The following is a 27,675-nucleotide window of genomic DNA, read 5'->3' as shown; positions in this document are numbered from 1 at the left end:
AGGGCATTAAAAATGCGCGTTGGCTACACTTAAACCGACATCCGAGTTATCGCTTAACGTTTAATGCTATTAATAATGCCATTTGTATAAAATGCCATTAAAACGTTGGCCACATCTGTGTAACGCCAAAATTTTACGCGTTAAGAGGCAGATGGAGCAGGAGCATAACAGAATAACTCCAATAACAAAATTGCAAGACCGGAATTTTAAGTTTTAGGCAACCTTTTAACCTTTTAGGCAATCCAACACAGTAAAACATAGATGATATATACTAGGTATGTATTACAACATCATACATAAGACATGATACAGAAATTTCACCAAACCTACACATTACTTGAAAAACTTTGTACACACCGAAATCGAAAGAAAATAATCCATAATCATAAGACCTATAGTTACATTATTTACTATTTTAATATTAAAAATAAACTATTTGAAACATGAAATGTATTGCAGAAAAATATAGCATGTATTATTGTTAAAAGTTCGATAGCTTTTCATTCTTATGAAGTGTACTCATAGGTACTGATTGGTTTTGCCGGAATCGGTAAATGAACAACGGCGGATTTCAATAACATATCTATAGATAGGAATTTGACATCAATGGGCTAAGGGGGTTAATGACAAAATCCTATCGTGAAATCCACCGTAAATTGTATGGGGATTTTATTTTCATTTTTCACCCTTTTCCATGTGATTTAAAGGGTTTGTTCCCACTAGTTCTACTGTTCAGTTCTACGGTAGAACTAATGGGAATTTTATTTTCCACTAGTTCTACTATATGAGGTGTAACAAAATTGTAGAACTAGTGGGAATAATAATTTTCACAAGTATTCCCACTAGTTTCACTGAACATTTGCGGGTCCCATTAGTTCTACCGTAGAACTGTGCAGTAGAGCTAGTGGGAACAAACCATTTAAATATAGCCGATCAAAGCCAAAAAGAATCAAAACTTTGAATAAACTGTTAATACAGTCTTTCAGGAAAAGCTTTTCCTTGGCTGAAAAAAATTGCTCTGAAGCTAAGCAGGACCAATGTCATTACTAACAGTCTACCGATTTCGATAACCCCAAAATAAATGCTGTTTTCATATATCTATTTTACAATTTATTGGGCTTAAATTAACATAATTATAAATTAATACTCTATTATAATAATACAGCACGACCATACGAAAACACATGAAGTTAAATTCTTATAAAAGTTTATCCAGATTATATAGCACCTTAATGCATTAACTATGTTCTATATGCAAACTGCACTATTAATCGATGCGACGCCGACATAGAACAGGGGCACGATTCTGCTATTTTACTTAAGCGACATACGATACACATCCAACTGAGATCCAATCACGACTCAATTACGATTGAAGCGTATGTGGCATTCCGCTATTTTTTCTCTTAAATAAACGTTTTTATCCGTTTCTGTGATTCAATAATGATTCAAAAGTATAGACCAAATGGCAGACCAATCGCAAACCAATCGAATGTCATTGGAATACGATTGGTCTTTTATTAGCAGTAGAATGCCCGATATGGTTAAAACTGCTATTGCGATTCAATTTCTATATAATTTTGACATTATTAACTTAGAAGAATCGGGCCCCAGTTTCTACTGACTGATTACAACTGTGTTTTAAAAAATCACATATAAATCTACTTTTAAATTGGTATTAGCATCAAGTTATGCCTTCTTGAGCTTTCCATCAATCATCATCTGTTTTACCTACTTTCAAACGATTTAACTTTTGCATTTGATGACGTGGCTAAATCGTTTGAAAGTATAATAAACTTATTTTGATTTAATAAATGAAAATCTTTATGTATGTCCATTGAATTTCCTTAATCTGGCAGCACTGGTCTAAACGATTGTCAATCAGGTTCTAATTCGATTGTAATCAGACAGAACTTCGGAGTAAGATAAGCGGAGATGCCATATGGCAAGTAGGAGCGCCTTCTTCCTACTAGGTGAAAAATATACCGTGGGCATGACCAAAACGATCAGTTACGAGTGAACTAAGGAGGCGTTCGGGTCCTCCGAGACATCTTTAAATGATTTTTGTCCAAAAACTAGGCGAGCTCCAAAGAAGGCGTAGACAGTAACGTTCTTCGTCCCCCGCACTGAAACATTTTGGCGTGCTACTTTCTAAGGAGATTTTCCGTTATGGCACCTCCGCTCTTAATATTTTGTTCTCCATCAACAGTGCATTGTCTTATCCAATGAACCAACCAGATAACTAAATCTAGAACCTTCTAGCGTCTATACATATATAAAACAATTAAAGAGATTACCCTGTGCGTCGTATGGTCGTCCTGCAGATATCTACTAACAGGTTTCTTCACCCTCAACGTCCGCTCCCGTGATGATCTGATCACCAGAAATGACTCCGTGCTCTAGTTTAAGATGGTTCAGTATACTGGACATGCTCTTGTCTATGTCACTGCACTTCAAACACTTGTATTGGCATATCTTGCAGCTGTAGAAGTCGCTGTCTATCTCTTCGAACACCTTCCACACCCAGCTTTGGTCACCTGGAATTGAAGATTTTTTGGGTTGAAATAAAATTGTAGCTGACTAGACGAGAGGGCAATGGTGCCTATAGTCATTATAGATTTCTGGGCTGTTGAGCTCTTGTTAATATTTCTCTATGGATAAAATTCTGATAGAAATCGTGACTACATTGATATAAATTTTGTATTATATGTACTGAGCAAAAATGATAAAAAATAATACATAATTAATAAGTAAATTGTAATAGACAGATTCCCTCGTTGCTAGGAACTTTTTTAATAACAGCTTCTTTTCAATAGCATAACTCTGGGGTCTAGGACATGGCGAAGAGGGTGCTGTCTTTTTATATAAGTTTATTTTTAATTTATAAAATTAATGTAAATATTTTGTAAATATTATTAAAAAATAATGTGTAAAAAGTGCTAATGTATTTAGCCTAATTTCAATAAACCATTTAGACTTTGGAACAACAATGGAACAAAGTGAAGGAAAATATTGTGAAGAATCTTAGACTGTCATAATAATTAGAATCCGACTTCTTTAAGCAAAAATGAATCGAATGATGGTAGTTGCTACACTGAAACCAATTTGGATGACATTTAGTATAGTCACATAAGGAACTCTGGAAAAGGTCTATATTTTTTTTCCAGTCCTTCTATCCAGTCTAGGTAAGTATAATGCTCATTACGCGACGTAGCAAATAGCCAACAGACCAATTTCGTTCACGGCGACTGTTTTAGTAGATCAGCTGCGCAGAAGGTATATACTACACTCGCGAGCAAAAAAATTCAATCACCCCCGTGCGCTATACAAATAAAAAAACACGCTATACAATATTTACAGTTAAATGTTTATGGTCTCGTTTGAAAGCCCATACTTTTAGTTTTAAGGGTAGAAAAAAAAAAATAATTTGAGCTTTAAATGGCGCTGATAGAGGAATGGGAGGGAATACCGCAAAAAACAGTTAAAAACCCATCAGGTCCATGAGAAACCGTAAAAAGCAGTAATAAGGGCTAGAGGAGGAAATACAAAATACTGAAACAATAACCTATGCTTGATTTTGTTTGAAATGTTCAACTTTTCAGCTAAGCTCAATTTTATTTTTCGACTAATTTTCGTTGCTGTCTTAAATAAAGATGATTATATAGCTCCTGAAATACGGAAATATTTCTTTTGTTTCTACCCTTAATTTAAAGCTAAAAGTATAGGCTTTCAAACGAGACCATAAACATTTAACTGTAAATATTGTATCATTGGCAATCGTTGTAATTGTATAGCGCAAGGGGGCGATTCCATTTTTTGCTCGGGAGTGTATAATGCATAAACATTTGCTAAGACACAGGTACACTGTTACCTGCTGTGACACAGGAACCTGTTTTGTGCAAGTTTCTTAGAACCGACAGAGCCTTACCCGGGGAATCGAACCCGAGACCCTATTCAGGGTAGTTGCGGCACTAAACCAAAACGATAGATACGTTTTTCGCATATTGCGTCGTAGTGTAAGCGTATGGTATAATAGGATTATGCCTTGTGCAAATTACCAAAGTATGTGCACGAGAAGCGTATAGACGCATTGCTACTTCTAATCCCATTTGCCTATGTCATGTGTATTTCCTTTGCCTATGTCATCATCGGCCTAACCTTTTCTCACCTATGTTGGGCTTGGCTTCCAGTCTAACCAGATGGAGCTGAGTACCACTGTTTTACAAGGAGCGACTGCCTATCTGAGCTCCTCAACCCAGTTACCCGGGAAACCCAGAATAGTTTTTTTTTAAACGCCTATGTCTAGGTATACTAATATTATAGAGAGATAAAATTTGTAAGTTTGGAACCGTTGGACGGCTACAATGTTCCTGAGTGCCAATCCAAACTAATATTATAAATGCGAAAGTAACTCTGTCTGTCTGCCTGTCTTTCTGTCTTTTCTTCACGCCTAAACTACTGTGATTTACGCCGATTTGTGTGAAACTTGGTACAGACAGTTTGAAACTGGAGAAAGGACATAGGATAGTTTTTATTACAAAAAATAATATTTATCCCGGACATACAGCGCCATCTATCCCACGAGATCGAGAACTATGTGGGTCAGAAAACCAAAAATCACCCGGAAGTCACTATTCAACGCAAATGACGTCGCGGGCAAAAGCTAGTAGGCTATATTTTATCCCGGTACGGGCAGTAGTTCCCACGGTACGCGAGAAAACGGCTAGTAGAAAATAATAAACTTTAATACTCACAAGTCATATTACAAGCAGTCTTATGGTGTATCATCTTGAGATGCCTGTTCATGTTGCCGGTGGCGTTGCCGCCGTGACAGATGTGTCGGTCGCAGAGCTTGCACCGCGCCTGAGTGCTCGACACGCGGTCGAAGTACGACCAGATCCAGCTGCGACGGAGCTTTTGCGTTGGACTATCTGTAATTAGTAGTCTGATTATGTTAATATACAGTTATTTTTAAAGAGGAAAGATTCCTCAAAGCTCCGGAACTGCTAAAACGATTTGAATAAATTCTTTCACTGTTAGGAAGCTACATTGTTTGCAGTGAACATGGGCTATGTTTGTCCAACATAGTACCCATACAAACTTAAACTACATAATAACCATACCAACTTTCATATTTAAAATATAAGCAGGATAGGTGCATTGCCCGTTATCCGCCACTCTTTCGACAAATTATCATTATTGTTATATTTGTGTAGGTACTTCATAATTGGCGTAATGTTTTGTATCATGATTTAATGTAATGTACTGTCAGCTGTGAAGTTACCTCTCATAAATAAATAAATAAATTATGTGAAGGCTTGTTTCTTAGACTTTCCCGGCAAAAGGGCTGAACCTATTGAGATGATTTTTGGCATAGAGATTGGTGACATAGTCTAGTGTCTACTATGATGGCGAAATATTGTAAATATCAAAGATATATTACCTGTAACCTCTTCATAGTCCCGATCACTAGCATAGATCTCTTCGGTCTTTATAGCATAAGGCGTGTCTGTCTCGCTGGTAAACACAACGGTATCCACCCTTTCTCTCTTAATCACCTCACTTTTGAACACGGTGGGATGTCTGGACTTGACGTGGCGGTTCATATTGTTTGAGTTGCAACCCTTGATTGACAATACAACGTTGCATAGCTTGCAGCGGTAGATAATGTTGCTCAGCTTGTCGAAGTATTTCCACACCCAACTGCGTTTTCTCGGAGCTGGAATTTGAGAATTTTGTTTTTAAATGATTGCTTTTGACAGAAGGCAAAAACCTGGTATAGTGATTAATCATAATTTTTCTCATCAATCATCAACCTTTTCCCAACTATGTAGATTGATTATTTTAATTAATATCAAAGTAAATTATTTATTAATTCCTTTGAAACTTCTTGAAAGTGGTTTGATACCAATATTAGTTTAAATAGTTTCCAATTGAACTATCTTTCTAACTGGTGACCCTTGGGGGAGGCTTTTGTAGACTATTTCGTTTGTAAGAATTCGTTTTAAATTAGAATAATTGTGATACTAACCTGCACCAATCCGCTTACTCTTCTTCTTCCCGTCTAGAAGCACAAAATGCAAATTTGCATTATCTTCTGGTTTTGCTATGACTTCCTCTTCTTTCTGCTCTATGGTCTCTGTTGTTGCTTCACAAACTTCCCCAAGTATAACAGGCTGAGTTTTAGGGTCTCCGTCATCCTTTAACATGTTTAAATGCAGGAACTCTATACGGAACCCTACCGTTGCCTCTGGATTGTCTTTATGAAGGTCATATATATCTTTGTGGTCAACTTTCAAGTGTTCTAGAAGTTCTAGTGACTTCTCATCGACTTTTAGAGTGATGTCGCAGAGATTACATTTCATCTCGTTCTCTGCATGTTTAATGAAATATATTGATGCCCATTCCGGTAACTGCTCAGGCTCAACTGTAATCAATTTCAAAGCTAATTAAATGATTATAGAATACATCACCCTGTAAAAAAATGATAATTTAAATCTAAAAATTACATTATCTTAGATAAAAAGAGAAAATTAAGACAATAATAATAGTTTAAAACTTTTTATTTTGTTTACAATATACATGATACAAACAAGAAGGAAATACCTATGTAGAATTAATATGATTGAATAAATAGTTAAATATGGAAGAAAAACATTGTTTTATTTATTTGTTTTATTTTAATTACACTGTTAACTTAGATAAATTGAAATAAGATTTTTTCTGCTAACAAACATTGTTGGGCATTTACATTTCATTGCAATGCTTCTATTATGACCTAAAGAGTATACAAACTTCTCTTCAGCCACTGAACACAATGTGATGAATGATAATTACAACCCTTAGAGTACATAAATTACAATAATACTGCTCATAAATAGTAAACACAGAAATACAAGTTGGCTAATCAGAAAACATAGGTTTCTTGTGGTTATGAAAATCCCTGACCACTTCGACGCCGTACGTTTGCATATTAATGACAGATATGCAACCTGTTTTCTGTCTGAACGAGCATATCCACTGTTCGGCGCCGCACTGCAACCTACTTTTAAAAACGTAAGTGTAACCTTTAAACAAGATCTGATGTCCCTTTTTCGTGGGCACGCACTGCACAAAGTCGTCACCTGCAACGTTTGAACACTATTAATCATCACATCAACAGGTAATATGTGTGTATTTACACAAATACTGGTATTATGAGAATCAAAACAACTGAATATAAGCACGATCTTTGTCCCGTATAACCTGGACCTACGACATGAAAACAATGGGCACAAAGATTCTCGTATTATGAAAATTAGACAGTGAAATGAACTAATTGAAAAAAGTAATAGGATTCGCAAAATAATAACAAAAAGATAAACGTGGGAAAATAGTAAAAATAAATGAAATGACGCAACAAAACTGTCAAGTCAAAGTGACGTTTCATGTTTGGGTTTGACAGCATCAAAAAAGCACACCAAGCCTGATACGTTTCTTTACACGTACTTCGTAAAACCGAATAAATATCATACAAAAATAGATTTCTCTTGCTAAATGCGTATTATATAGGAGCCAAAATTAAATAAAAACCTATAATTTGCGCCATTTGTGGTTGTTCAAAGACAGGTTGGTATTATTTTTTGTTATTGTTGCAGACTAGTTTTAAATGCTACCAACAGATGGCGCTAGATGTTCCAATACGTACAAGATAATAGTGAAAAAATGCGTTGATTCTGGTATAAAAACTATTTATAATAATGGAACTATTTTTTTATAATAACTAGTAATATTGAAGACTCACATAAAGAAATTGCACTTTTTTTTTCAAATACTTATTTATTTTCTTTTTACTAGACAAACATGAACAATAATTGTGTTTAATTTAAATTGACAATGAACTACTGTCTATTTCTATCCTTCAAACATTATAGATATACAATCAATTATTCAGAAAAATCAATTCATTCTTACTACCAATAACAATACTAGTATTATTATGAATTAAGGTTCAACTACATATAAACTTCGTATCGGGTATTAGGTACTCGACTATTTAACGTTGGTAAGTTAAAATTTAAGCTTGCTAACGTTTTATCTCAATTAACTCTCAGTTAACGTTTTGTCTGTGAGGCAACAAAATAGTAAAATAAAAAAAGTTTTTTTGCCCTTTGTCAACTTTGGGCGAAAAACACGTAAGAAAAAATTAAGACAATGTCTGCACCGACTAAGTTCAATTATCAAAAATTAAGTTTATTTTAAATTGGTTAATGAGAGCCATTGAGTTGGAACCCGCAACTAGTTTTACCTTAATTTCGTCTTTATAATTTTTCCTAATGTGAGCATTTTAGATCACTTCTGTTAGTGAATCATATTAAATGTTTCTTCCAACCAAACTAACAGAATTCTTACATACAGAAGCTCTTATTTTATATACCTAAACTAATAATAATTAAGTAGGTACGTACCTAAATGTATTAAACCAACAACTAACGTATTTAAATTTCAATCCAATAGATGGAGCTAGCAGTATTTAAACAACTACCGTCTTACCACAAAAACGTTTTAACGTCAGTTTAAGACTTGTCTAAAAAAATGTCAAATTATGACGTTGACATATGGTTCATTTTGGAGCCACATTTTTTTTAGACAAGTGTAAAACAGTGGTTAAAGTTTTTGTAGTAAGACCGCTAAAGTCCGCGACAGCTTCATATGGCAAGTTTCTACATTGTGTACCAATTATGTCAGTATTGATTATTAATTAAATTAATTAAGTATGTATTCCCTTAAACTTAAAGGCAAGATTTATAAGGTATGGTCCTGTATGGATCAGAGGGCTGGACAAAACTGATGAATGAAAGACAAAGACAACTACATCCAAATAGAATTGGGATAACACATGGGGTATATAAGTACATAGATATTAATTGACTTAAAATGTACCATCTATACCTACTTTTATACTAATGATATAAAGCTGAAGAGTTTGTCTGTTTGCTTGATAGTGCTAAGTCATCTCAGGATCTTCAGGTCCGATTTGAAAAAAGATTAGCTCGTTTACGTAGGTAGCGAGGAAGGCTAAAAGCGTGAAGTAGTAATAGGTACATTAATATTTAAGCATGCCATCGTCATGCCAACAATGTTTCAAAGTTCTTTTCGGATTGAATTTATGGTATCGCCCATCGTCATCGGCGACCAACACAGGCCTGTCATGGTTATGCTGGCTGCGAACTTTTATTATATGGGTCCCAACGCAGGTGAGAACAACCTTGCACGCTCCCTGCTTCTTGGAAGAACAATGCCAGTATGTTTGCGCGCGGAAATTTTCAGTGCGTTTGCGCTTCCAAAATGTGTAACCGTCGTATAGAAGTAACGTCGACCCCGTAGTCAGCTCTATTAATTTCGCTGTAAAAATAAAAATAAAGTATTTTAATCAAGGTATTCCTGAAATAAATGAAATTACTACAGTCTAAGCATTTAATAGTACGTATTTAAAATGTTACTCATTACGAATATTTAAATGAAACAAGTCATTTTCAATACAATTTTTTTTTTAGCATTTTATATTTTAGACTGAGCTTCAATTGGTATGGGAGGTACAACAAGATTTGCTAACACTTAATAAAAGATCTGTAGTCTTTAAAAGATTACCTACATGTCCGTCCCGTTCAAATCCACAAAATGCATTTACATAGTTACAATATCATACCAAGAGATGGCGTTACTAGTTTCAAAAATCCATCGCTCTGATTAGAACTGATACTATTTTTAACACGCTTATTGTATTCTTGTTTGGTACGTAGATTACACGTTTAGTAGTAAAGAATTCCCAATGTTTACACGCTCAAATAATACACGTGTGGCGATGACGTATATGAATCATGCTATCTCGGTAATAGTACCTATCGGACAATTTCGGATTGCTGGTATTTTATTTATATTCTCTAGCACCTTAATGATACGTATATTAATAGTCAGAAGTTTCTACGTTTTTTTTTAATTGAAATTGAAGTTGGAAGAGACAAAGTCTTGACTAGGTCTACCAATTTACACTATAGACAATTATTCAGACAAAAAAAAAGTGAAGTGAAGAAAAAGTAGGAATTCCTTTAGTCAATGAAGGATTTAACTCAATTTCAAAAGGTATATCATCAAAACAAGTAGATGCTGTTTTAACGACCTGAAAACCTAGACTTATAATATCTTAAATTGTTTTCTTGTACCAAGATAGGTTTCTGATGATTATGTGTCGCCACAGTTATCATCTTATTGTCCTTATATCTGACCGCTGCCCAGCAACCATGACACCTTGAGGAGCAATACCATATTTCACAGGAATTCGAACAAGTCCCTCGCCAATAAGTATATCCTTCGAAATAGAGGAGCCTTGCACCTCTCGTGGTAACTATGAAGGATACTGAAATTATTACTTCAAAGTTATTTTAATGGCGATGTCTTGTCAGTTAACAAGCATAAATCAATTGTACAAATACGTCGAGCACTAGACTAGAGTATTTCAGTAAAGATTTATCACATATTACACAAAATACAACAGACAAAACAAAAATACAAAACTTGTTACTGAGGATTCTGTAGGAATTCTACTTAGTCTTATACTTAAAATATCTTCCGTCATCATCTTGTACCATGACAGGTTTCTGATGATTATGTGTTGCCTCGGCTGTCATCCCATTGCTTTTGTATTTGATCGCTGCCCGGCAACCGTTGGCCCTTGAGGAGCAGTACCATATTTCACAGGAATTCGACCGAGTCCCCCGCCAGTAAGTATAGCCCTCCCAACGGAGGAGAGTCGCACCTCTCGTAGTAACTATGAAGGATACTGAAATAAGAACTTCAACGTTATTTTAATGGTGATTCAAAGTCAAAGGTTTTTATTTCTTACTCCTATTAGGTACAGGTTCTTAAAAAAGTCAATAGCTAGGTGCACGGTTCCAAGAAGTGGGTCTTGTGGAGAAGAAAACTCCATAGACATTTTTTTCAAAACAGAAGCGTTAACAATATTTGACTTACACTATAGGTTGACTCCGATAACATTGGACTCTGCAAGTTGAGCTAGGAAGATGATGAAATTAACATGTAAGCCGATGCTACCAAGTTAATAAATCAAACAAACCAAAAGTAAAAATAAATGTTTAATAAAGTGTATTATGAGAACGAAAACATTACTAGACAGCCTGGCTCTTGCCATTGCCACGGAAGGCACTAGTGCAACAATGTAAGACAAACGCCATACATCCTTGTCATCTTACACATAAAATACAGCAGGCAATACGATGTGCCGAAGATTTTGTAGGAACCCCTACAAACTCTTGAACTTAAAATATCTCCCATCACTACCTTGTACTAAGATAGGTTTCTCATGATTATGTGATTCCTCAGTTATTATCCCATTGCCTTTGCATTTGATCGCTGCCCGGCAACCGTTATTCCTTGAGGAGCAGTACCATATTTCAGAGATATTCGACCGCATCCTCCGCCAGTAAGTATAACCATCAAAACGGAGGAGCTTCGCACCTCTCGAAGTAACTATGAAGGATACTGAAATAATTACTTCAACGTTATTTTCATCAACAATTGTCTTGTACGTAGTACGATTGATTCGGTGGAATTATGATTGTTAATAAAGGATCCTATCCTATTTTCCTATAAAGCTTTATAAGCACAAAAATTAAATCCGGTTACAATATTACGTAGAGTCTATGTCAGATACCACAACTTACCAGTAAATTAAACCCACAACATTAAGCAGCGTCCTCAATCAAATACAATGCGTTCAGTTGTAAGCATTGGCATCGAAGGACAATCGCGCACACTCGTGCATCGTGACTCACTAACACTTGCTCCGATATTTTTAGAGCGAACGCGCTCGCCACGGCCACGGCCATCACCGCTCGGTACCTACAGAAAGTGCTCACACTACTGGCCGCGACTGTACATTATCCCCTTACCTCTCCTACCTGCGTACCTGTGTATAAATGAATGTCGTTATGGACCGTAGGCTACACGTCTAGCCGGTTCCTTGAATGTCAATGGCCGTGATATCTAGTTTCCCGCGCAGTCCTTTAAACTGTTCGCTCACCCAGCTCAAAACTAGAAGCTAAAATGAGTAACTTTACTAGATATCTTGTGTTTCAAAAACGGTTCCTTTTTCACGGATAAGGTTAAATAATGTTTGACATTAACACGCAATAATCCTGTATACCATTCTTGTATTTAACACAGGCGTAACATAGTGAGTATAGTATTTTTTAATGATATTAATGAGACAAGATCCTCATAGATGGAATGTCCTAAGTTCCTTTAACCGAGCCGGTATTACGTTGGCGTCACACCTTTCTGTCCCTTATTATTCAAATATATGTACCTTTTGTTTACTACTCAAAGATTGTATGATAAGGCATTTTTGTACTATAATTTCAATTCATTAGCACTTAATGTGATAATATGTTAGATATGGTGAAGATCCAAGTAGCCTTACGGATTTGTTTGTCAACGTTATACATTTTGACACTCGTGATCAAATCGTGATACAAGAGGATTCTGTAAAGTTGTTATAGTTCAATAAAATAATAACTTTACGAGACTATCGGGAAAGGCTAAGTAACTAGTCTGACGTTTACTGCCTAAAGCTCGCCTACGTTACTTTTATCTATAGTTCCTTGTGTACCATGGCTGCGATAAATCTTTCGAACACGCCCGCAGCCTCGGCGGAGACTCATCACATTATAGATAACATAAAAGAAAGTGATATTTAAATGAAACAGTTGAATGCAACATTGCTTTATCACAGTGCGTTCTCACGATGACATAATGTGATAACTGATAACAAGATCAGCATATATGACGACAATGACGATTACTCATATCTTTGCGATTTATTGTAGGTTCACATGAGTCGTCGCAGTCCAGCCAGCTTAGGGGTTTTGGCTGCAGGATTGCTCGAAAGAGTTACCGCGGCTCTAATACAGAAAGAGCTCAAAAAGGAACATGGTGGGTGACAGTCAATCAGTAACTCTGGCACTCCCTCATCATCTGAAAGTCATCTGATAATTTCCCACCGAAAAAAAGGTGGGGGAATTTGCACATACAGGGGCGAGGGGAGCCCATCTCTGAGTAAGCATTTAATATCCCATTTGAACACAGGAGCGCATTAGCACTTTCGAATAAAAGTACCTATCTGAATGCACCACATACGTTACACTACTATACCTATACCTATGCACTATGCAGCCGCATAGATATCGCTATGGAATTATAGTTGTAGGTACTGGGAAATTCCATTCATTAGCCACCTAACTGGTGATTAGGATTCCATAGACAGAAACTTCCTCACAATACGCGCCGTTTCAAGGAGTACCGCCTTCTGAATCAGTCCCTATAGTGCTGAACCACAAAAAAGTCCTAAAACGTGTCTATTATTTGTAACTTTGGAACAAGATGACCTTACCAAATTCAAATTGAGATTAATTTACATGAAGCCACCATTAGCCGGAGATATTAACATAGTTAGCAACAATAGTATACTGTTATGACGTAGGTGCCTTCCAAGCGTGTTAATTTGGACTTTGGTCTATAATACTCTATCTGTGACGCAGTTATCAATATCGTGGGAGATAAGAGAAGTACGAATAACGAGAACGCCCACGAACTTGGTCTCGCTGATAACGAATGTATTTATTTTAAATTGGGTCTTTAGGCTTTTTTCTTGCTAAAAATATATGTTTATATTGAAAGAAGTAGTAACTGTAGATGCGGTTTTATTGTAAGTATACTTAATCATCGCATCGATTGATTTATGTTCATAGCAGAAATGTTTTACGGTAAGTATATGCCTACATATATGTAATTAGATAACTTCAATCAAAAAAGAGAACTTTGCCTCATCTACATTCAGGTCTATCTCCAATTCCAATAACATTTGCTTTATCCTCATTAAAAATAAAAAGTTTATTAGCTAAAGTAATTTTGCAAATGAATGACATACAACTACTAGAAACAGGTGACTTTATTTGATGCAAGGCTGAAGTTCACCAACAACCTAAACAACCGTTTTTCTTCAAACAACTGTTTAAGTTGATATTTGAATGTAAAATAATAAAACGTTGTTTTAAGAAACTGACGTTTTGATTTGTGAGTGCACTTGGGCCATGTGGGTTTATTTTTAAATAATAACAGCATATAAGATATTATGCAACATGAAAAAATAAACATTTGAATAAAGAATGACGTAAAGCGTTCGTCCTTTTGTGTCCCGACCATGCGTGGCCGCAGTGTTTATTACAAACTTGTTCTAAATTTGCATATTAATTGTGTCATACAAACTGTGTATGCTAATATGCTAACATGGTTAGTTTAGCCTAGCTTCCTAATAGACACTAAATAAGATGTCTCGCTTGCTAGTAATAATTTAAATAATATCTTTAGAGAATCGTTTTATCTCTGTTATTTTTTATCTTTTAACCATCCTCCTTACCTTCGCCTGTTTCAATATTCTTGATTTTTTTAGTTTAGTTGCTTAGTTAATCACACGATGATCTGCCGATATGAAAAACCCTCCATTTAAAAAATTAATAAGAGTCAGCGACCATTCGATGAAAAACTATGTATTATGTATTATATTAATTTCCAGGTTCAATTTAACTGTCTGGTATACAAATCCCAAATATGTCAGCATTTATAATAATTATTGCCCAGTGTTTACCTCCAACTTACCTAAGAGTTTTACTGCCTAGCTACAAGTTTATAAGAAATCTGGACATCGCAGATGAAGTTTTGGAGTGTCCTCATTTTGTCTGAGACTAGTCTTCTATTAATCTTATGGCCAGATTCTACCAGTATTGTTCGCGACAATAAAATGTGTAAGTATACGAGTCCTCTGCATATTCGTGCAGAAAGCCTGTAATTTCGGGACATTTTAGAAATTTTCGCTCGCAATTAAAAAAAAAACTGTAAAATTGTGCGTCAATGTGGCGCACACCGGTGGAATCTCCTTTTACGGAACTAAGGCACTATTTAGATACTATAATCAAGTATTTACATCCAATCATCGCGTGTTGATAGCGATAACGTAAAAAATCTCAATGCAGCATGAACTTCGAACACCAATTGAAGTCGAAGGACTATTATGTATTTACTTTGAATCACCTTGATCTTTGAACGAAAACAAATACCACGTGCTCTGCGGTAGTTACCTGTTTGTTTTGTAATCAGGATTTATTAAAACGTGTTTTATTTTAATTTTTTGTTGGTAAGTTCGTAGCTATGGTTTCTCTCCTGGTATGTCTGGTGTAACAACACGTTTAACACTTAAGGGAATGCAAAAAAATGGTATGAATTATTTATGTACGAGTTACTAACTTCTTAATTCATTATTTATAGGTAGGTATATTACTTATAGGTACTCGTAATTTTTTGTCGTACATTAAATCTTTGGTATCCAAGTGCCTCTACTCTAATCATAGCATCTATTGTTAAATACAATATGCGTCATAGTTATTACGACACGCAAAAACATACATTGTTAATACGTAGGTACCATTACTTCATACAATATTTCATTGAACTCAGGCGTATAAAAAGTCTGACAAAAGTAAGGCTATATATAGTAAGTTCAAACTTAGGTCACGGGATATAAAAAGAGTTCGGAAATAAAAAAAAAGGATGACGGTCGAAGAGTCATGTGATCGTTCTGACATTGTGATTTATTTGATACCCTCTATGGAGACAATGAATATAGGTAGGTACCTAAAGTTTGTCAAAATCATCAGGTACTGTAAGCATAATTTAGCAGTACTTTAGTAACGCTTTTTGAAGCTTATGTCATTTGGAGTCAGGAAGTTCAATCAAATCTCTCTGAACCGCCTCATCACAATTCAATATGCATATTACCTATATTTATTATGTATTTCTCTACCAGACCTCGGGACTCCTAGAGTCCCGGATTTTTGGGAGGCGAACGTGGGGCCGAAGCCAACACGCTGAAGCCCTTTTGAGACAACTTTAATGAAATGGTGACACAAAACCGACGATTATCCCTGTATACACTATAGAAATGTACCCAAGGACAATCCCCGTTTCTGTGCTAAACTATTGCTAACTATGGATGAAAACTACTTGGGCTATTGTGATGGGATGCTAATGGACTAGGAATGGGGAAACTACGGAAACTATGCCGATGACAATGTATTAAATACATGTAAAAATGGCATTACCTATATTTATTATTAATATTTCACTTCCGTGTACCCCTTTAATAGAATTTCCAAAATAGGATCATTAGAACTTGAGATTAGCTTATAAATACAAAATAATCGACTATTTTTCTCATCCTAGAGCCATAAACGATTTATAATTTTTTTTTGTCACCAATAACTCAAATAATAAAACAAACATAAAACCGTATTACTAGCTATTCAAGAAATTGGGATTTCCCCATAACAAAAAGGTTGCGGTTTCTACTTAAAAGGCATTTATTTTTTAAGAGTTGACAGAAAAATATTATGTACCTACTCTGCGGTCTGTGGGATTCCTGTAATTATGATGCAAGTAAAACCATACCAGCTATTGCTAAATAATGATGCTACCTAAAGACCACCCCAATATTCTAACTATCTTTTCTTTTGTTTTCATAGGAAATTTGACATAATTTCCCATAGAAGTTATCTTTTTACGACTGTATGCGTTCATATACTTGATTCAAATAACACGAATAACGTTGTAAAAAACTATCGTATCTCTCAAAAGGATGTTTTAATACGGTGCTTGATGAATAAAAAACACCGTAAAATTTCTGCTCTAATCAATTTTATTGCAATAACTTTCATCATAGAAACGTAATTCAGTCTTCATATTTCATAACTTACGTTAATATAAACTTTTATTTAAAAAAACCGACATTGCCATGAGAACAATTTAATATTTTTTGGAAATCAAAACAGGCTGTAACTATTTTTCATCTTGCTTCTTTCTTATTATTTGCCTTCATTTCTCCCGCTTTAATCTCGTTATTTATATGGAGTTCTAGTTTATGTTTTTCTTCTTCCGTCATTGTATTTTTGTTAGTATTGTATATATGGCACTCGTTACATTACGTATTTTTTTGGCTTGTGAAACAATATGTTTAAATTTTGATTTATGATATCACGATACAGTCTTACCGTCGATACCTTTTCAGTTATATTTTCACTTATACACCACTCATTGTACAAAGAAAACATTGTTGGAAATGTAAGGTCGCCGTCAAAAAAAAAGTTTATTTGTATCTTTTCGTACATAAGGGCTGGAAAGTATTGACATGCCTTAAAACGCCCTGTTTCATTTCGTCATTCTAGTGCCACCGCGACGATCAGGGGAAACAGAGCCACCACTAGAGCGCCATTTTGCTAAAGCTGTTTGAACAGTTCTCTCTCCAACAGAGAGTGTATTTAGGAACATCGTTTTGCAAACGAACACTTTATTGGGCAAGTCAGAATTAGATTCAATAACAGGCAAGCAATACTTAACAGTTTTCTTACGTCTAGACACTGGTTTCGTTGTAGAAGGATACTTAGTATCAACTACTTCGGTGTGATTGACGATGTAATCCCACTGTCGACAGTGATCTCCAATTTTCCAAAAAGAACTAAATATACGTTCCCGTTGTCGTGCATCAAACTTTTGAAAGCATTTGAGACGACAAGTAACTGGACATGGTTGTTTTAAAATCTTTCCATCTCTTGGAACCCCGTTCCTACTCAAATATGCTTTTCCTAAATTTTTTAAACATTTTCGTTTAATATCCTTCCACTCATCACGGCGACGGTGACGGCCTCTTGTAACTCTATAAGGTGTATTTTCATATGACGAGCAGGCAGAAGACTCCTGACTCGACGCCTTACTGAGCTGTGGTGTATTGGCTCTACTAACACTACTAGATGAATTCTCAGAAGGTAACAGGGTTGCGGCTGGATTATTGATTACCTCTGTAATACTTGGTGTATAACTATTGTCAATGCTGGTTGTACTGTTGATAAAAGATTGCCCGAACATCGTCTTGTACTTATCCCACTGGTTTTCAACTTCGAGTGGTACCAGCGATTCTAAAAATACAAGTTTGGAATTAGTTACGAACTTTACACATGTTACAAATACATAAATAGAGACTTAGAAAATTAACATAAATCAAACATAACATCACGACTTTTATTCCCCAAAGGGGTAGGCGTAGGTTAGAGAGGTAAGAGATAGAAGAATATTATAGTCCACTCAGTTATTAATCCCATTGTTATGCCTGTTGTCGAACACTAGGCACTATTCCAGTCTCCGCGTTATGAGAATTTCGAAAGACCATTATCGATTACGAAGATTAAAAATTAAAGATTAAAATAATACACAATTGGATTTTAGTAATACGTTTAAGTGTTTAAGTTGATTGTACCTAATGGTGCAAAAAAACGATTTTAGTAATAAACAATTGTTTTTGACCTTCTGCGTGAGAGGCATCGATATTCAAGATGTAACCTTTTATTTAACCAAATTAAGTTACTTACATATTAGAAACGTTTATGTATCTCATTGGTCAATTACATTATATATTTCCTCAAGTACCTAAATTGAGACGACCTTTGATCGGACTTAATCATGAGTGCAGAGTCACAGGAAAAACAAGAATTTGTTATTAGTGGTTTTCCGTCCGATTGCAGTTGTTCAGGAGCTTTGTTTATTTAGCATTGAATAAAATGCTGTGTTATTTATAAATCAAAGGTCGTATTTCTTTCGGTAAGCACGTTAAATTGATAGATCCAGCTGTCATTTGAATCTCTTTAGCATTCGTTACGGGTAGTCAGAAGTCAGAAAGACTGACACACAGTCTTACCAAGAGTAATGCATCCTTCTTACTTCCATCTCTCGAATGTATTTTTATGATATTTTTGAACGTAGTTCTAAGTTTATTTTTCTTCAAACGCTCTGATTTGTCGGTAGGTGAAGCTTAGAATGCAAATAAGAAACATTTGAATAGACTAGATTCAATAAGATTATGAATTTCTTTTTTTTTTGTTGTATATACGGGAATATTTTTGTAGGAAGCAGGATGATAGACAGGTAACGTAACAAAAATATAAAAATTTACTACAGAGCAAATAATTATGAGTTTTATCCTGAGGGGAGATCGCCGCACGTGGCATAAGCATCCGCAGGTATTAGGTACAATGTACATAGAATACTTGTTTCGGCAAACATCGAAATTATAGTCTTCCTCCGCACCACATTTGGAAATATTTTTACAATGTCCTGAGACAAGGACATTGGATTTCTGCTTCAAGTGTTTAGAGTTAGTTGCTTGTCCAGATATCTTTACAATCATGTCGCGCATGTACGAAATTTTAATTAAACAGGTTTTAGAATATAGTGGGTATTAATCAGATATTAAGCCTGGGTAACGGGAAATAAATAAAAACTAGCCATCCAAATCAACCAATTTTAATGATGTATTATTCAAACCTTTGGGATTAACAACTCCTAGTCTTACTATTTTTGGTCACCTACATACCTACACAAATGTAGACATTTAAATAATCCCTGTCTATGAGCATTTTAGTAATAATACAAAAACTCGAGTCTTAAGGTTGGGATCACTTTTTTGAACCTTTTTTGTAAAACATATCTGCAATTTGTGGGTTATAGGAAGCAAGCCTATCTTATTTAGTTGTTATCCAAATTTTTTCGGGATGACTCCTCAAATCTAGATTTGCATAAATTTCACTCAAACCTTTAAAGCGCTCATTTGCATTACATTTATTCAGTTTATTACCTTGCGCTGAGTTCTTGCCCTGAACTTTTATTCTTTCTACTTCCGGGTGTCTTTTCATGAAATTCTTAAACCAATCTTTACCAGCTACTTTTGCAGACTTATTGAAGACATGTTTAATTTCATTAATTTCGCAAAATTTATAGACTAACCGTCGCAACATCAGAGGTGTCATAGAAACTCCACTTTCAGCTAAACACATGATTCTGCCAACAAATTCTGTTTCCTGATCTTTACTTAGTATGGATTTTCGTCCTAGAGTTTTCTTCAAACTACCGGTCTGGAGATGATTCCTGAGGGTTCTTCTGGGAATTTTGTAAACCTCAGCAGCTTTATATGTACTTAGTCTTCCTTTTTGTATAGCTTGGACAGCCGACACCAGGTCAGTTTCGGACCACGTTGCTAGCTTGCGGGCCATAGTGATTTTTGTCTCTAAAATGCAATAACTTACTAGATAACGTTTCATCTACGACTGGAGGGAATTACTCCCGCGCTCGTATCAATGCTATTGGTAAAATAATTGTCAAAAGCTGATCCAGAGAATAGATCCAGAGGTACCCAACCCCTCTACAAAAATAAATACTGTAATAAAGATAAACAAAAGATTTTTAACAATAGTTTAATTTTAAATAAACGTTAAACATATTTTTCTTGCCTAAATCCAGCAGGTTGAAATGAAACTGAGAGGATTCATCCATAACATTAATGTTGTTCATGAAAACAATACAAACACAGGGATTTTTTACACTCCACACAATATGACTTTATGCGCTTCGCTCTTTTGGAAGCTATTATGCTACTCATAGAATGTCTTAATTTGCTGTAACAGCCAACACAGCGCTTTTTTTTTGCTACCCCGTTGGAAGACATGATTTGTACGTGGTGGTGGTGTGTGATTCTCGGGAAATATAATTACTGTAATAAAAAATAATGTCTTTAAATGTCGAATTATGAGAGATAACAGATGTCAGAAGGCCAGAACCCATTCAAACATGGCCCTACGCCTTTCGTTCCTCATCATTATCCTCCTACCCTTATAACACTTTAACATACTCTTTTGTTTGCTGTCATCTCAAAGTAACATTCTTTCTGGCCATATCGACTTTCACATAATCCATTCTTTGGTCATCGCCTTTCGCTCTTGATAAATGTTTAGCTTTTTTTCGTCAACGCTATATTTATCAATAGAATGCTGATGCAAATCTTTAATTTGCTAGTCAGTCAGTTATTTATTTACTACCGAAATTAAATCAAAAATATTAAAATTGTATGCAAGAATATTATACCAAGAGCACCTTGTGATGACTTCTAGGTACTTCCTTGACATTTTTGGCTAACATTTATTAGGGTGCTAGTTAGTTTACCTACTAGTTAGAATAGATAAGCGAGGAATGACTAATTCTCAAATATCAAATGTATCAAAACAAATCAAGCTGTTTTGATAATTTGACGATTATAACCTCAAGGTAAGCCCAAGTTGCCTACCTAATTACAAGAGGACGACTCATATCAAAAATCTGCATGAATCACAGCTTTGTTCTTATCGTACATTCGTCAAAAACGTGGCAGGCCCCTCTCCCCACCTCTTCATTAAAATTTGATCCTTATATCCACAGTATTAGGTCCTAAATTGATTTTGGGTTACGTACAATATTCAAATTGTTGGTACATTTGCGGGAGCCTGACAATATGGTATCAATTGCTATTGATCTCTTTTTATTAATCAGTCGCTTGTCTCGTCTGGCTTTATTGAGGGACATTTTAAATCTTTACTACTCAAATTACGAACATGTATCTATTTGTATTCTATATGTAAAGTCAAAACCTAATGGATCGCCGAAACATTTAACTACATAATATACTAATTTGAATAGGTATTCTGAGTTATCGATCCTAGATCAAAATCAATTTAGAAATTCGATTTCTCACGTGATCTATTGAATACTTACTCTTTTCCAGAAGACAATTTACTAGGTACTTGAAATCGGTCTACCAACTAGAACTGTCGATAGCACTTACAGCTATCAGCTACTCAAGGAAATTCTCGTTTCGTCTCCTCTAAAAAGTTTCTTAGACCGTGTCTATCTATCGTATTTCAAGTTATTCATGGGTATTTTTTTCGCAAGTATCAACCAAATATAGACAAATATAGGTATAATATTTTATTTAAAAAAGAAGAATTACAATTATTTTTTCTTAAAGACATCAATAAATCAACAAATTCTTTGAAATGAATACGTTATACATAAGTAACAAAAATTATCAGCAGCCTTTTTTGAGGTAGTAACTTAAAAGAAACTTAATTATTAGAATGGCATTTATAATCACAATGTCTTTTTATAATAACCATTCGAAAATTCCGTAAATACCTAGATTAGTTTCAGTTTTCATTGCATAGTCTTGATCCGATAAGCAGTCAGGAAAAGTGAACGATACAAGATCAGTTTTGATGCAGTTCACGTTCAGGTATCCGAATTCCAGGTTCAGGGTTAGGCTTTTTAAGCACTCTCTTTCGCAGCACATTTTCTCTTATAGTATCTTGCTCGCCACGACTTCCTGCAGTGTTTTTTTTCACGTTCAGTCATCTCGGATACCGTTTTTATTTTTCCTGTACTTCTTAACTTTAAATAATACTGTTTTTTCTTTTCTTTCAAAGTGCCTATCTTCTCTGGATCAGTTTTCATTCTTTCATAACGTTTTCGTTCATTTGCTCGCTTTTGTGCTAATACTTCTTCCCTGGTCTTTTTTTTCTTAGGTTGTGAAACGAAGCCTAAACGGGTTAAAATATAAATTGTTAAGAAAAAAATATAAACCAAAGTAAATGTATCACTTTCCTTTCTAAACAGATCCAGGTAAGTACTATATACAGAAAAGGAGACACGAACTTATTTTTAAGCAGCGGCGGCCCTAGCCATTGCGAGGCTACGTGCGGCAGGTCTATGCGAGGCCCTTTGTCCTACGTGAAAAGTATGTGTTGCGAGAGTAAGCTGGTGTTTTGATTTAGCTAAACGTCATGTTTGAGGAGAAATGCTCAAGTTAAACAAATTAATAAAATTTTATTTTTACTACAGTTTATACTTAAAGAATCACAAAATTAACAAATATCAAAATGATCTGATGCTTGCGACTTTTCTTAAGACTAAAATCTTTAATTAGAGCATAATGAATGAGCAACGTCATTTTCGATCGAAAGAATAGCAAGGGCTGAAAATCAATCTTGTGTCATCGAATTCCTTAAACATGTTTTAATAATTTTAAGCCTCGAAAAACTGCTTTTTCGATATTATGATTTTATTAGGGTATAATTTAGGCGGTCACCAAAAATATTTTTAAGACTCTAAGCTGAGGCACCAAATAAAATAAACAACTCCAAAAAAAATAAATTGACTTTATTGAAAGGGCACTAAAGTATATAATGTTATGATCCAAAAAAAAATAAAATAACATCAGAAAAATCGCAAATCTCGCACAAATATTATTTTTGGTTTCCAAAATGGATTAATGGTCACCAAATTCTATCCAACTAAAATATTAATATTACTACCAAAAAGTTAGTGACGAAAACGAATCGCTGCAAAACCGACTCCACGTAGTCTGGTCTGCCCTACCCCTAGAGTGCAATTCAAAACCGCGTAGGCGCGGAGGGGCTAGGCGGCCTGCGAGCTGAGGCGCAGGTAGTTTTAAGGCTCGCCGCTGCGGCTGAGGCTGGCCGGCGGAGCCGGCCAGCAAGCCGAAGCTGCGGTGGTGAGCGTGAAAACCATCTACGACGATAAGCTCGCATGGGACCGCCGGAGCCCTGCAGCGCCGGAGCCGTGACAGAAGCCATGCTTGCTGCATGTTGCGTGCTTACATTTTAAACGCACTGAGTTACACACAAATTCATATAACAATAAATAAGCGACGTACGTTTGGGAACCCTAGTATATTAATTGGTATTTAGGAAATATTCTAGCGATCGTTAGCTTTTTTAGTCTAACAAAAATGATCAAATTAGGAGTCATGGTATTACATAATTGGTAACATCTAAGTAGTGACAATATATAATATTTGGTCTAAAGTGTATTTTAAAGGCGTCCATATATTTTTTTAGTAGTCAATAATACGAAAAAATGGTTTTATCTAATAATATTTTTGGAAACGTTATTTGGTGACCATTTATCCATTTTGGTAACCGTTTAGAATTTTTTTGGTAGTAAAATAGGTACTTTTTTGGGTGGTGTTTAAACACAAGCCATTTTATTATTCGACTTCTCAAGACTATTTCGGTAGTGGGATAAATTACAGTTAAATTATTTTCTAATATATATTTCAGCACCGAGATAATATTCAGCTCTTCGTATAACTGATTCAGGGCCGTCTCTAGCTCATGTAGCGCCCGGGTGCAATCATGACCTAAGCGCCCCCTATGTATTGAAAGATTGTGACATGAGTAGTTCGAACGTCGTAAATAAGAAAGAACATACGGAAACTAGGAGTTAAAATTGTTTGTTTAAGGACTCTCAAATTAAACTCGGAATTAAGCACAAATAAAAATAATCCTTGACTGGATCGAGAGCCAGTTGTTTTTGTTACTTTGGTGATCCACCTTTTTGTTAAATTGAGGACTCAAAAAGTAAACGCAGAATGAATTAGAAATAAAGAAAAAATGCACATTTTTTTTCTTGGACTAGATATTGTGTCAATATATAAAATTTTTTAATTATAATTTTTTTACATTTGTGTGGGTTGTAGCGCGAGGCCCTGTGCGATGGCACAGTTCGCACACCCCTAGGGCCGCCACTGTTTTTAAGTTTTTCTAATTGTTACTGTGATTAGTTATTGATTGATTTATTTACTTTACGTATTAGGTGTGTAGAAAACTTGAAAGATAACTACAATAACACACAACTTTTCTTTTGGAAAATGACATTATTTATTCTATGCTCACCATGAGTAGTGTCGATCGAGTTGCAGTTACCTAGAGAGATATATCTGATGACCATACAGATCTATAAATTTTTGATCAACGTCTATGACTGAAGTATTTAGGGTCCGTTCAGACAGACGGGCTCGGAGAGGAACTCTTAGTTAATTTATCTAAACAAATGTCTATTATTTGTCAAAAAAGGCGAACAAATAATTTCCAAATTTATAATTGAGGCAAATTAGAGCATTTATTTGTTTATATTCTTCAGCTTCACAATATTATAATAGATAGATGGCCACAGACGAAATTCTGAAATTATCTGGCCAAAGTCGCCGCGAAGCAGTGGATGTGGGTTGCTGAAGATCGAGCGAAGTGGCGAACCATGGGAAAGGTTTTTGTTCAGCAGTGGACAACTTTCGGCTGACACGACGAGATAACATTCAGCACGTTTTATTAAATCAAACATAATACTGCGCTGCAGTTGCCATAAACTGGAATTCTTCAACTATTGGTTTTGAAGTAATGAAAACAAAATTACCATACAATATGATTTATTTTATTTTTGGTTTTCTTACATAAAACTCTTGAAGGCACAATAATTATAATACAAAATGGAACTTTGATCTTTAAAACTAATTTCTAAACATTTTAAATTCCTTACATGAATCACGTTTGTTTTTGTCGTCAACATGTGGCCTTACAGGTTGTTCTAACTAGGACATTTCACACTTTTAAATAATTACTTCAGCTTTATATTTTTATAATGTAAACGGATTTCACAATCAGAATAATTTGCAAGATGACCTTACATACAATGAGCTGGCATCCGCATCCGCCCGCATGTGTAATGTTTTCATTAACAAATTACTACCGACATTTAGTTGCAGAATGATTTTAATTTTCATGAAAAAATTAAAATAATTATTGAAGAATCTATCGTTCAAAAGAGTTATTCTTTTTTGTAACGGGCAACCTACGTCAGTACGTTTGTAATTTGTAGGTAACTGTACTTATATTTTTAATTCTTTTGAGTGCAGATAAACGCGGAATAGCGTGACTTGGACTAATTTCCGAATTATCATTTTATCAGTGATAAACTACTCATGCTATAGTTATCCACATCCCTATGTCCCGAGGTATTCGTCATTTTAGCAACGATTTTTTAAGTCCTGGATTGATCTACAGTTCATCATAATAAGCCCTCTATAGCACCTATCTACAGACTTCCCGATTTTCAAATATGAAAGTAGGTAGATAATCAATGTATCAATTTTCAAAAATTCGTACCAATCTTTAAAGCTCTGTCGTCGCAATATTTTGTTGATTGCGTCTCGCAGTTTTTTGCATCAATATGAACCGCAAAAATAGGTACATTGACCTATGCTATCGTCATCGTATAAGTAAGGCGTGGTGATTCGTGCGTCAATCATGATGCAGAGGAACCTAATCCCGTAATTTTACTACTCCTTTCTTAACGGTACAAGCTATCATTAAAACTTTATCAGTATTTACATACCAAATAAATATACTAACACAGGTGTTAAGATAGGCATCGCGAGAATGTGCAATTCACGATAAATTCTTTTTGGTATTTCCCACAAATCTGCTATCGATTGAGGACATTTAGTGTAACACTTATGAGTTTCTTACTAGCATAGAAAGATTAATTAATTGAGAGCAATTACCTATATGTAACCGGGTTTTTAAGACGGTTGGAATTTAAGTCTATTCCTTTCATACCGATTCCTACTCGCACTAGCCTGTCCTTTTGTCTTTGAGCTGATCTTATAAAGGGTAACTTTTTAGGTTTTCGATTTGTCGAATTTGAGTAACTCCAGATAAGTATAAGAACGTGTATCGTATCATAATAAAACCCTAACATTGTTTGCTTATTTTAGTTCTCGTTACGAATATAGATTTAATTGAATGTATTAGAAATATAATATTTCAGCGAATAGGATCATGGGTAAATTTTATAGGTAGTTCATCATCAAATAAACTGAGTTACAGCAAAAAGTAGGTACTTTACAATGAAACAACGAGGTTAGACATCACATCACAAAAGCGACATCCACGAATCTCCTTGACGACATAAAATAAGTTGATGTAAACGTAACAATACACTATATTTTATGGGGGGATCTATGTAGGTCATGATGGACAAACAGGCAATACATTAAAAACGCGTCAAAATTACATTGTATTTTATAATAATTACTTTACAAATAACACCGCTTTTACAGCGACTAAAAATGCACGATAAATGTACAATAGAGAATGTACCTGGCAATATTTAGCATCCAAATATTGCTTTCAAAGCGTGTCTGCCTGTTATCTTTTGATGAGCGACATTTTTCTAGTACTTACAAAGCATTAGTGTCTGAACTGGATTCTAATCGTAGGTAGATACTATAATCGAAGCGGAATCGGCTCATGATAGAGTACAAGATCAACGCACCGATGACGTTGCCTCGTATCATCGTACCGGAACCAAGGCGAAAAACGTTTCGGCACAGCCTAATGACGTACACATCAGGTTTTTTCGACCGATTCCGTGTCGATAACTGTGGGAAACTCGCTCCGTTAAAACCGTTCTGATATCAGCACCGGAAATATTTCAAAGTAAATATTCAAGGCTGCTAAGCTAAAACGCTTTTATCAAAATGACGCTGATCAAAACATGAACCGGACGCCCCCTTAAAACAAGTGAAAAATTAATACAAAACAATATTCGTCAATTAAATATATTAAACTCTAGAAGAGAATATGTATTTGCATTTCAATAAAATCTTAACATTTGTACATATTCTACAATATTACTATACATAGGTACTTAATACTTAACTAAGTTACAAACTAAACTTGACATAAACTTAACATTCCATAGAATACAAATGAAAATCTCATCTTGTTTGAAATAGAGGCAGTTTGTTCATTTCACAACAAAATAAAGGCAGTAAAACAAAATGTTACGAAATACTTT

General features: G+C 35.1%; 1 protein-coding gene across 2 annotated transcripts in view; it reads right to left on the bottom strand.

The window, feature by feature from the left end:
* Positions 1-1,512: 1,512 nt before the first annotated feature.
* LOC124634364 (modifier of mdg4-like) overlaps positions 1,513-27,675 on the bottom strand; it is a 486,707-nt gene continuing 460,544 nt past the window's right edge. Inside the window, exons 5-8 of one of the 2 annotated variants that reach the window (XM_047169925.1) lie at positions 6,032-6,427; positions 5,444-5,719; positions 4,755-4,931; positions 1,513-2,537 (exon numbers count right to left, since the gene is read on the bottom strand). In XM_047169925.1, the coding sequence (XP_047025881.1) occupies positions 2,332-2,537; positions 4,755-4,931; positions 5,444-5,719; positions 6,032-6,427 (1,055 nt within the window). In that variant the 3' untranslated portion in view covers positions 1,513-2,331. Of the gene's footprint in view, positions 2,538-4,754; positions 4,932-5,443; positions 5,720-6,031; positions 6,428-16,786; positions 18,078-27,675 lie in introns of those variants that run through there. The other variant, XM_047169927.1, reaches the window with a different exon arrangement.

The sequence above is a fragment of the Helicoverpa zea genome, chromosome 11 (genome assembly GCF_022581195.2).
Source record: "Helicoverpa zea isolate HzStark_Cry1AcR chromosome 11, ilHelZeax1.1, whole genome shotgun sequence".
Lineage (NCBI taxonomy): Eukaryota > Metazoa > Arthropoda > Insecta > Lepidoptera > Noctuidae > Helicoverpa > Helicoverpa zea.
This window is presented reverse-complemented; position numbering and strand designations above follow the sequence as displayed.